The 12882-nt window shown below is 33.2% G+C and overlaps 1 protein-coding gene across 1 annotated transcript; it reads left to right on the top strand.

Moving 5' to 3' along the window:
- Positions 1-10057: 10057 nt before the first annotated feature.
- Positions 10058-11585, top strand: LOC131617387 (UDP-glycosyltransferase 71K1-like). The gene has a single exon (XM_058888685.1). The coding sequence runs from the start codon at positions 10082-10084 to the stop codon at positions 11459-11461; it is 1380 nt and encodes a 459-aa protein (XP_058744668.1). The 5' UTR covers positions 10058-10081; the 3' UTR covers positions 11462-11585.
- The last annotated feature ends 1297 nt before the right edge of the window (positions 11586-12882 follow it).

The raw sequence follows: 12882 nt of genomic DNA, 5'->3' as shown, positions 1-12882 counted from the left end.
CATCTGTAACAGCGCTTTTGAAAGCGCTTTCATAAAGCCACCTATAAGAGCGCTTTTGAGAAGCGCTTTCGTACCCCCCCCCCATATAAGAGCGCTTTCTGAAAGCGCTTTCGTAACCTCCTCTTCCAGAGCACTTTTTTTGCGTGTTTTTTTAGCGAAACCTATACCAGCGCTTTTTCCTAAAAACGCTTTAGTATGGGTGCTGCTAAAAGACAAATTTGGCATAGTGATGTGTATGTATGGCTCAATATATTTTTGTAAAAAAAATTGAACCAACCGAACCAATCCAAACCGCATTGGTTTGGTTTGGTTCGGTTCAATTTTATTTCTAAAAGACAACCGAACCAAACCGAACCGCACACTTTTTCCTCTTGCGGTTCAGATGATTTTTTACGTCAAAATCGCTCAAACTGCACTGCGAACACCCCTAATTTATATATTGGGTGACAATTTCGTTATCTATTATAATAAACAGATATTATATTTATAATTAATATTGAATTAATATGATTTTTATCATATTTAATTATTTACTAAATAATAAATAATAAATTTGTTAAAATTTTTAAAAGCATTTTATTTATAAGTATAACAACAGCACCAAATTTTTTTATGATAATTAATAAGAATTATTTTAAAAATAATAAATTTAATTAAGTATAGTTTAATTTACCATTGTATTTATTGGCAAATGCTAGGTGGACCTTTGGAATTAATTGTATTTTGGTTTAACTTTTGCAACAAGTAAAAACAATTTTCAAAAGTGTTAAAATTAATTCTAGTGTTTTGTTATTTTAAAATAGAATTTATTCTTTTTTCAAAATTGATTCTACTTTAATATATAATTTATAATTTTAAGTTTAAACATGATTTTTATATTGAAATTACTGTTTAATTCACTTTTATATAAATATATTTAATTATAAATCATTTTATATTTATTGGGAAGATTCTAAAGTCTCACATTGATTGAAGATAGAGCATTGAAATAATATATATATATATATATATATATATATATATATATATATATATATATATATATATATATATATATATATATAGACACTTCTCACTTTACTAATCGGTTTTGTAAGGATGTGTTAGGTCAAACTTTAATATGACACATTGATTGAAGATAGAGTATTGAAATAATATATATAGAAGGACACTCCTCACCTTACTAACCGGTTTTGTAAAAATGAGTTAGGTCAAACTCTAATAACATCCAACTTACTTTTAATTAAAATCAATTATTCAAAATCAATTTTCACCATTGTAAAATCAAACATACATTAAATTATTTAAGAAAAAACATGGGATGGACCAACTAGACGGACTGCTAGTATTCATTTTTTTTTTTTGACAAGACTGCTAGTATTCATTTAAAAAAAACATAAAGACTAAAAATTGTTCTAGAATCTCTTGCCGACATTCTCTTTATAGCTTTATGGTTCGTCTTGAATACACGTATAACTATATGGTTGAATTGCTTTTTGCAATTTTATTTATTGATATTTTGCTAATACATTTGATTTTTAGCTTGTCCTAGTGCAAAGAGAGAAATTTTGGTTGTCTATTTCACTTTTTATATTTTACTATTTGTTTATATTTAAATAATACATTTTGTTCTAAATTGTTGGCCCGCTCAATCTAACAACAGGCATCACATGGAAGTGCAAAATAAGTAAAATTTCACCCCAGCTCACAATCACAACAGGTGATTATGTCATCCAACATATCCCCACAATTAGATTCAGTCTGACAGTAATATGCATGTGGTGTTCTTTCCCACGGAGCCGGTTTAAAACATCTACGCTATATAAAGTTCAACACATATCATTTAAAGTAGAGAAGTGGTATATCTACACTAAATTGTACACTAAATTGTGACACCGTACCTCTTTTACACTGTAACCGTAAACATCTTTTTGCCTTTGAACCAAATATCAATACTCACAAAAATAACAAAATAAAAGATAGAGTGAACTGTACCGTATTTATATACGGTAACGGTGTAGTATCAAATTGAAATGTCACACTAGCATTTCTCTTTTAAGTATTCTCTCATTTATACATTCATACTACTTTCTCACCATTCACTACTAACTTGAGGTTTTGAGTGATAACCTTGTAGGTCGACCCCGCTTCAGTGTATCCAAAGCTCGCTCCACCGCACCGAAACTCTATTACATCCGATCTTATCAATTTTTGATTTTTATTCAAACAATGGCTTCATATGTGGGAATCGACTTTAGATTCTCACGAATCTCCACAAAGAAACACCATCTTTTTACCATGATTCTAGATCATTGATATTTTCTCTTTCAAATCAGTGATCTTTCCTCCTCCAAATTGTCGATCTCTTCCTCATACAAATCATCAATCGAGTTTCTACTACCATAGTAGCAGCAAAAGCCACTCGTTCAGCCACCACACATAATGCCAACGTCGCAACTACTGATGCAAATAAACATTCCTAATCCAATAAAGGGATATCACTTCCTCCATTGATTGAAGATGTTTCGGTCTTAGTAACTCCTTCTAGAGTTCCAACACAACAAAAACTAGCACCATTAATAGTTGTACATGGATCCTTCTAAAATATTCCAATCTCTCAATCTTTTCTACAACCTATTAAAGGCCAAACGTTAAAGCAGGCTTCTTCACAACCTATAATTCTTAGACATGAAAAGCTCCATTATCTCTAATAATTACGAGATAGATTAGGCAGGAGAGGGGAAAACGATTTGCTGAACAATATCTAAAGCCTAGTGCAAGAATATGATTCACTTCCTTGCTTAGAGGATACTTAGGATTAAAGAAAACTTGCATTATGCATCCCCCATGGACAATAATGTACAGGATACCATTTCACGCGGCGAGCAGAGAGTCGAACCAAATCATATCCTCGTCGCGACTACTTCACCACACATGAAGGCCCCTAGGTAGCCATGCCACAACCAATGTCGAAGACGCCAGACCCTACCTCATGTATTTGGAGGAAGAAATAAGAGCCCCACTCTTCTGAATGATAGTCGTTATTAGTGGTCTCTATCACATCACTCCTAGAGGGAATAGTGACATGGTGGTGAAGCACAAGCTAGTAAACAAAAGTGAAAACCTGCTATCAAAACAAATCCTTGACTACAGGATCTCTAGATCTCTTAAAAATCCCTAAAAAGTTGAGAATTATGATGGAACATGCAATTAAGATGAACATATTGAGCATATAGATACGGGTTGGACTATTACACGCTCGAGGAGCCGTTAAATGTAATTTTTTCATATTATACCTTAAGGGAGCCATCGGGGCGTGGTTCAAGGCTTTCCTAGATGGAAACATAAATTCTTGGAAGGATTTGTACGACTCTTCACCATAAAAACTGAAACCAACCACCATAGGTGTGCTTAATTGGATCTAGCATAAAAAAGAAGGAAACCTTGTGGGGGTATATTGATCAAATCACATAGGTAACAGTAGAAGTTTTCCGAACAGACGATGATTTTAAATTTGGATATTCAAGAAGGGATGAGGCCGAAATGCATGTTCTGTAAAGTTGGGGCTAGAGGGAGCTTGTAACCTAAGTTACAAGTTGGATAAGGTCATACCCTATATAATTTGATTAAGAGCTCATAGTTTAAGAAAGAGAGATGGACCGGGGAGCAAGAGATCCCATACACAACCAAGAGGCTAAGAAAGACTTCAATCATCATCAGGGTGACAGAGACCGAGGGTCTCGAGCCAGGTTCTCATCATACACTCCCTAGAAAACGTCGAGGGGGAAAATTTAGAAAGAATGTGCAAGCACCAAATTTAAAGAATCTTAGATCAAGAACCCTTATCTGGTCAAATTATCATCCAAGACGAACAAATCAAAATACTTCCATTTCCACAAAAGTCACGACCATAACACCGATAAATGCATCCATTTGAAGGATGTCATTGAGGATTTTATCAAGAAAATGAGGCTTACCTGGTACACCTAGATCACAAAGGTAAGTCCCTAATACGTAGGCCTCAAACCAAGTTCAAACTTGGGGGCACGGAAGTGGCATCGACCCTCGGTCAAGCATGTTCCCTAGATATGTCCAATAAAAATTCTAGAACGACCTCAAATTCCATACAATTCCTAGAGAAACAAACTCGGACATAAGGTAATATTGTAATTAAACTTACAAGCACGACCTTAAACATCATCCAATTCTCAGAGAAGTGAACTCGGGAAACTAAAGCAAGGATAAGTAAATAAGATGAGAAATATGTTATAAAGCAACAACGGTGAAATTTATTCTGCACCAAATGTTACACCGAGGAAAAACATCCAGGATATATATAAGAAAAACCTAAGAGGCTGCGAATTTGACTCATCCCTGAGGATGAGTTGCTTCCTATCCACCATTTTATGATCAAGACATATGTACTCACATGAAATATGCATTGTGGGATGAAAACATCCCACTCGCTACAACGCATTTTCAAAAGAAACTTGTAGAGTGAAGAAACTATTTTTCATCAACTGTGAATATTCATTGAACAACCTGAGGATTTCAAGATGCATTTCCCAAAGGTTTTCTTTAAACTTCTTTCAACTTTCCCATGCCTCGATTAGATACACCTCAAAATCCTTCAGCGTCTTGCAAGAGGAATCCAATGGCTGGATCGCCTTGGCGAGAACTGCCTCGATTGTTTCATTTGAGCATATGATAGATCTTTTTTTCTTCTTCATATATTGGATAAGTGTATGCACTTTTCTAGCCAGTAAGTGAGGTTACCTGAAATTCTGCACATAAGTCCATATCCCTTTCAACATACCACTTACTTTTTTTAGCTCCTCTAGTTACCAGTATTTCTCAATAGTAAGAGCATTGACATAGTTCCAAAGAACTTCCTTTTAGTTTCAAAGATGGTCAAGCAAAAATATATCTCCTCTTCCAGCAGGGCCAAATGCTAAGATAGCTGACACCTTAGACGCTTTGTATGTCATTTCCTCCAACTCCTCCTGACAAAGATATTTTCCCTTGTTTAAGAAGTATGCATATTATTCTTTAGAAACAAAAGACTTAAACTCTCTAACCGCCTGAGGACCAGGGTGGACCAGAAGTGTAAGAGACAGGGTAGCTAGAATCTACATTGAACCTCCATTAGAACCAGGAATTCCCTAGTCTCGTGCTGGTATCTCACTCCTTCTTTTAGATTGTCCACAACCGTGAGACATTTCAACAAAAATACCCGTGGAAGGGATCCCACCAACCACATGCAATGAAAAACGTGAAAAACCTCTCTGCCTGAGCTGGCCGGAGGAACCCCAAACCATTGTTTGAACCAAGGTAGAAAGGTTAAGAGTAGAAAAATTAACGGAGAACCCTGTAATTGGAACTCCCCTGGTAACTAGAATATTAATGACCCCTACAAGCGAAGGAACAAACTTATGAGTCCTATTTATTTGTAGTATCGTTCGATGGCATTCCATTTTATATGCAAACAAAAAAATAACCAAGACGACATTAAAGAAAATATCAAAATTTCAACATCTCTCACTAAAGATTATCTACCTCTCATCTTTATTATTTTCTTCTACATCACATTTCTATGAACCAATTCTTTCGTTTCTTTGACGTTACCCCAGAAGAAGCAACTTTTTCAAATAAACCCAAAACCTCAAATAAGTCTATCAATTTCCTCATCAAGTATGTCTCTTCCTAGGACAAGTCGTCCATATTGTAGAAATAAGATTTAACGTTTTCCAAGAAATGCCTATGACACCATAGCTTGGAAAATCAACCTAAGCATCGGAAAAGTAGCTCAAGCTCTACGTTGTATATATAAGTGTGAGCCACTTCTGTAAATGGGTAATTCTATAATATCGGTCCTTGAAGTTTTTCAAACTTTTGGAATGTAAGTATAGAATGCACCTAAGAGAGGGTGGATTAGGTATTTAGAAATATTATAGAGAGAGTAACAAACTTTTGCCTTGAAAGTTTATTGGCTTACTTTTACTATTTTTTATGAGTAATGAAGTGATGGCTTATTTTTCAGGTTAAAAGAAATAAGTGATATGCACAAAAATAAATGCAGTAAAGAAAATTGACACAAGAAAATATATTAGTTCCCCATTCAAGTCAAGGGTATAAATTCTTCATGAATTGAAATTTATAGTACATACAAAACATGTTAATATTGGTGTCCTTACATCAGAACATTGTCAAGACAAATGTTACGACATCTGTCTTCAAATCGAACAGATTCATCAGACTCAATTTGATACTGAAATAAAATTGTAGAATGATAAACAACAGAGAGAATTGTTAACCCCGTTTAGTGCAACAACACCTAATATGGAGGCTACCAAGCCAGGAAGGAATTCCACGATTAGCAGTATTAGTTCAAAGCCTAAACAGTCTTAGTTTACAACTTCTCGCCTAATCACTACCCAATGCAATTTCTACCTAGAAATAAACATCTAGATATGGGAAATCGCCATCCCGCTTCCTAAATCACTTCAGTGATATCTAACAGTCTCAATCCCAGTGACTATATCAAGAACAACCCAACAAGAAAATTATTATTCCAAAATAAAACTCAACTCTTTTGCTTAAAAGCTTCAAGAGTGAGAACAAAACTCAACTCGTTACCTAAAGGCTTCTGAGTGAGAAAAAATGTGTACTACAAGGATCAGAAGATACAAGGGTGACTAACAACTATATGAGATACTCTCAAACCAGCAAACCTAAGCTTCCCCTAATTTACAAATTATGAAAAGCTCAAAATGCATTAGGTCATATCTTCTCTTTAAATAAACCTCTGTAGTCCACGGGCTTCAAAATTTACATCCATATATTTCTTGATCCATAAGCTGAGTGAAGCACCAGCGAAATATCAAGTTTCCTAAATTTTCTTAATATCCAATTTTAGAAACTTGTATATAGTTGGAGATATAAAACTTGTTCCAGATTAAATCTTCTTAACCAGCGAAATATACAGAGATATATCCTAAAGAAGTATTACAGAATCAAATCAAATTTGTCAAGATTTAAAACAACATCTGCTGATGTTCTAATATAGCATGTTAAAACATTTGTCAGAACATCTTTCATGGGCAACATGTTAGAACATCTTCCATAACATCTTTGTTGTAACCCATATTTTAGCAAAATTGTGCCAATCCTAAAACCATGGTGCTAACATGAATAATTGACACTTGAAAAGTTTTTGTATAAATAGAAGGATTTTAAATTTAAAATATCCTTTATTTATAATGAACCATGTACCTATTTAATTTTCACAGACAATGTTTGAAAAATATTCATGATCAATTTCAATGTTAATGAAAAGGTTCTATGATCATTAGAGGTGAAGAGGTGATACAATGGTGTAGTATTTTACAAAATATACCGAGGTTAATAGATTTACATCATGATATTAATCGAATAACCATCCCATAACATTAAAAAAATATGTGAAAAACAACTACGTTAATGGATTAACTAAAAATGTTAAATGGTTAATTGATTAACCAAATAGGTTAATCGATTATTCTTATGAAGAATGCAATTTTTGCTTCAAGAAGAGACATAGTTAATCGATTTAACAAGGGAGGTTTATCGATTAAATATCTAAATACTTAGAAATATCATGAGTTGAAAAATACACACTCAAGGATCAAACCAGCGACACTTGAATACTTTATCATGCCCACTCAACTACTAGGGCAAATCTTCGCTTGTTAAAAAAACGCTCATTAAACATTCTTATGAGAAAGATTAAGATTTTCATTTTTTTTTTACAAGATTAAGATTTTCATTTAATTTACGTATTAAATGATTTCTAAGTTAACATGCAATTTTTAAATAATGCATGCTTAAATTTTTTTTATTAATTCTTGAGCACCTAAAGCTTATAACAACTAAATTGCCCATTGTGCCCTGATATATGATCCAATTCCATCAAAATCCAAAACTTATGCAAACTTGATACTTTAATGTCATATTTTTCTTCTTTGATATTTCTTCTAAGATAGCCTTTTGTCTTTATCAAAATGAAGCTAAGAAGAACATATATTTTTCACACGAAATACACCTCGAACATCTTATTATTCTACTTAATGGAAATCAAGCCTTGACCCTACGCCAAGTGGGCAGAATTGTGTTAGAATTTAAAGAGATGAAAAAAGGGAGTCAAGGTCGGCAGCGTCTCTTGTACTCACACCAATACTACAAGGCTTTGACGTGAGCCTAACTCATCGGGTGTAGTTGTGAAGAAGAAATTGACAGATGCTTTATAATACCCATCTCGAAGTCATTAAAAGGGAGGTAGAAACCAATCAAGGAAAATAGGAATTCGTGAAGGGGGATGACACACCCATCATACTTGTTGCATATCCTTTTACCCATGTATGGGAATGAATCCCCCAATCCTAAGAAGGATCCAACTTGGTAAAGGCATGATCCAGACAACCCTTTTTCGCAAAGGCAAAAACAATACCCAATATCACTTAATCCACCCACACGGCCGAGTTATCTCCTGGCAAGTTCTGAGCTCCGGGGAGATATTTCTCCATTTTAAATAGGGTTGCTAACATAAAATTAAAAAGAAAAAACCATCAGTAGAAGCATGAGATCAGTGCAAATTTGAACTTTGCATCCCTGTTGAAAGTCGTCTATGATGAGGGATTTTGCCAAAACAAAAGACAAGAAACTCCAAAGACCTAAACCTTTTCTCTAAATAGACACCACCATCCAACATTCCATTATCTATGAAGATTTTATCCTTCAAAACCTTCCATAACTTTCTTCTCCAGAAATCTTAGTAACACATACAATATAAAGGAAAGAAATATTTTTGAAGTGTTACCTTGAATAAGATGAGCTATATGACTCGCATGTTGTATGTTCCACTAGAGGAAAGGGTGCAAATGTATCAAATAATGGCCAATCAAAGGGTGTTGACGAAGATAAAATATCACAAACACATGAGAAGAGTTCTCAAGACTCACGAATGACGTAAAACGGAGATAGTAACCTAAAAAATCCTCATATATCCCCCTAACAAGGATGAACCTATGATCCGCAAAGGTAGATGATGGGAAGCGCGAACTAGCGGAAGTCTATATCTTGCATCAGACTGCTCAACATACTTGAATACCCTAGTACAGGAAGCCATCGTTGTTACTAGATGTAGGGCCACACGCCTAGACTCCCTTGTGAAATGTTTGCTAATCACAAGGAAATATTTAATGCATTAATCCCCAATGTTATTGATATCCCATCAAGGTTCGTCCACTTCCTTCCAACATAAGCCATACTAAAGGCATGGGTAATAAGCATTCACTCTACGAGTAAGAGCAAGGGCTTGAGGGAAACTGTTATAGACCGTTCGCCCTACCCACGATGAAATCCCAACAACAGGCATCACATAAAAAGATGCAAAATAGGTGGGACCTCACCGTAGCCAATGACAAGTGATTTCCCCCTCCAGCACATCTCCTACAGTTAGATCTGATCAGACGATAACCCATATGTAGCGTCGTATTTCACTGGGACTGTTTTTACCATCGCACTATATAAAGTCCAACACATGTTATTTCATGTATTCTCTAATTCATACACTCATACTACTTACTCACTCGTTCAATAACTTAAGCGTTGGAGTGCTAACATTGTTGTTTCACCCCTACTCCTCCATATTGAAAGCTCGATCCACCGCATCGAAACTCTGTTTTATTGGATCTTTACCAATTTCTAGTCCAATTTGAAACACATTTGACTTTTTTACTAAAAAATTAGTCTTTAAATATGCATACAAAAGATACTCCTATTTCTTTTTGAAAAAAAAAATTAACTTTTTAAATTTATTGAATAACTAATATATTTAATTTATACATAGACCAAGAAGAAAATTTTGAGTTATTATAAAAAAAGAAATAGTGGGAGTACTCAATTTATTCTTCAAAATATATTGGTGAATAATGGTATAATGTTGTGAACAAGGTATCTCCTTCTATTCTTTAAAATGTTTACACCTTTATCTCCACCACTCTATAAAAGAGAGAAAGAAAAGAAGAAAAATGCAAGAAAGAAAATGCTGGTGAGTGAGATGAAGAAAAAATCAGAACTAATCTTCCTTCCCTCACCAGGGATTGGACACTTAGCTTCAACACTTGAATTTGCAAAGCTCTTAATCAAAACTAATAACACTCTTTCCATCACAGTCCTATGGATCAACCTCCCAAACACTCCCATTTCAGATTCATACATCAAATCAGTTCTTAACTCACTACCTCAAATCCATCTCATTCATCTTCCTCAAGTTGAAGCACCACCAAATGAGCTATTAATATCACCACCATGCTATATCCAAACCCTCATGCACAACCTCACACCTCATGTCAAATCCACCATTCAAACCATTCTATCATCTCATTCAAACCATGTTGTTGCTTTAATCCTAGATATCTTCTGTCTTTCGATGATTGACGTTGGAAATGAACTTGGAATCCCTTCTTATTTGTTCCTAACATCAAATGTTGGTTTTTTGGGGTTCATCCTTTCCTTTCAAAACCGTCAAATCGACGATGTTTTCAATGATTCCGATTCTGAGTTGTTAATTCCTGGTTTCAAAAATCTAGTACCTTCTAGTGTCTTACCTAATTCTGCTTATAGCAAAGGTGGTTATGAGGCCTATTACAACCTTGCAAAGAGATTCAATGACACCAAAGGAATTATTGTTAATACATTTTCAGAATTGGAAAAGTATGCTATTGATGCATTATCTAATGAAAAAACTCCTCCTATCTATGCTACTGGTCCTTTGCTTGATCTCAAAGTTCAACCTAGCACTAACTTACATCAATCTCAACATTACCATATACTGAAATGGCTAGATAATCAGCCAGGTAAATCAGTTGTTTTTCTATGTTTTGGAAGCATGGGAGTTAGCTTTGGTACATCTCAAATAAGAGAAATAGCATTAGGACTTAAGAATAGTGGAGTTAGGTTTTTATGGTCTATCAAGTCTCCACCAGAAGGGTTCTTAGATTGGATGAAACTGGAAGGTAAGGGAATGACATGTGAATGGGCACCTCAAGTGGAGATATTGGCACATAAGGCTATAGGTGGATTTGTTTCACATTGTGGATGGAATTCTATTTTGGAAAGTTTGTGGTTTGGTGTTCCAATATTGACATGGCCTATTTATGCAGAACAGCAGCTTAATGCTTTTAGGATGGTGAAGGAGTTGGAGTTAGCTGTAGAGTTGAGAGTGGATTATAGAATAGGTAGTAAAGATGTTGTTATGGCTGAAGAGATTGAGAAAGGGTTGAAGAATTTGATGGATAGAGATAACATTGTGCACAAGAAGGTTCAAGAGATGAAGGAGATTGCAAGGAATGCTGTTGTTAATGGTGGATCTTCTTTCATTTCTGTTGAAAAACTTGTCTGTGATATGATAGGAAGCAACTGATAATAAATTGCTATTTTGATTTTGTAAAATCATCGTTGTTATATTTGAATGATTTTGTGCAAGAATATTTTATGTAAAATTTTAGATTCAATCCTGAATCGTCCCATTATTGTTTTCTTCAGTATATTAGTATGAATATATGTTAAGTCATTTAAAAAAATTTAAATACATGAGCAAATATTTTTTTCTCTATCGAACTAAATGTGTTGTCATTGTCATGCATAGAGAGTCACAATTTAATGTAAAGTAATAGTTTATTTTCTGACATGAAGATGCTCCCAAAGATACTCACATAAGCCAAATTATATTCATTTTATTTGCTGTCTTGGACAATTCAGAAGCACGCAACATGTTGTTTTCACTAGACAACAATATGTACTTTTTGGAGCATACATGTTTTTATATTTTTTATGAAACCGAGACGTGGCAAAGAAAACACCAATCCCTTAAATCACAAAATACTCTCTGGTCTCATTTAAAGAATTTTTTTTTTAAATATATGATTATTTATTCAATGTATTTAAAAAGATTTTCTTTTTTATAAATGGAATCAGAGGTAGTAATTAATTTAAGGCTTAAATAGTCGGTTAACCCAGGTAAGCAAAAGCTAAAATTTTGGTGCCAACAACCGGCTTTGGTTAATATGCATAAGGATTTTTCTTATGCACTATGCATAAGCCTACATAAGCCATTGAATCATGTTTTTAATACAGTATTGAGTATTGAGTATTGAGTAATAATAATTGATGTTTAGAGTTTGATCCAATGATCCAAGGGTCCACAATAATCTATACACGGTGCATAGATTTTTATCTATGCACGGTAACTGCACCCCCAACAACCCGTGCCATTTGCATTCATATAATAATCTATATTCATTGGGTCAAACATTAACTCTAATTATAATATTATAATAACAATACTTCAGTATTAATATTAACTTTTATTTAAATAGTTAAAATAAATTATTTAATAAGTTAAATAATTTATTTTTGATTGAAATATTAAATAATTGAAATAAACTATTAATATTAATATTTGTTTAAATAACTTAAATAAACTATTTAATAAACTAAATAATCTATTTATGGTTGAAACAATAAATAGTTGAAATATTTAATGAATTAAATATTTGAATATAGTATTTAATAAAATAATTTGTATTTTATATTATTTCATGCTATTTAATAATTATTTCATAATATATTTTAATTTTAATTTTATTAATAATATTAAATGATAATACTATTATTTAATATTTTATTAAACATTTTAATTATTATATATTAAATATTTATTTAATAATATTTCAACTATTTAATATTTCTATTATTAATATTTCAACTATTTAATTTATTAAATATTTTATCTATTAAATATTTCAACTATTTAATTTATTAAATATTTAGTCTACTAAATAT

Source organism: Vicia villosa, linkage group LG7 (genome assembly GCF_029867415.1).
Source record: "Vicia villosa cultivar HV-30 ecotype Madison, WI linkage group LG7, Vvil1.0, whole genome shotgun sequence".
In the NCBI taxonomy this organism is placed as follows: Eukaryota; Viridiplantae; Streptophyta; class Magnoliopsida; order Fabales; family Fabaceae; genus Vicia; species Vicia villosa.
The sequence above is the reverse complement of the archived record's forward strand: the minus strand, read 5'-3'. Positions and strand labels throughout refer to the sequence as shown.

Excerpts from the sequence above, each read along its gene's own strand:
- LOC131617387 (XM_058888685.1), top strand. The coding sequence starts at position 10,082 with ATGCTGGTGAGTGAGATGAAGAAAAAATCAGAACTAATCTTCCTTCCC.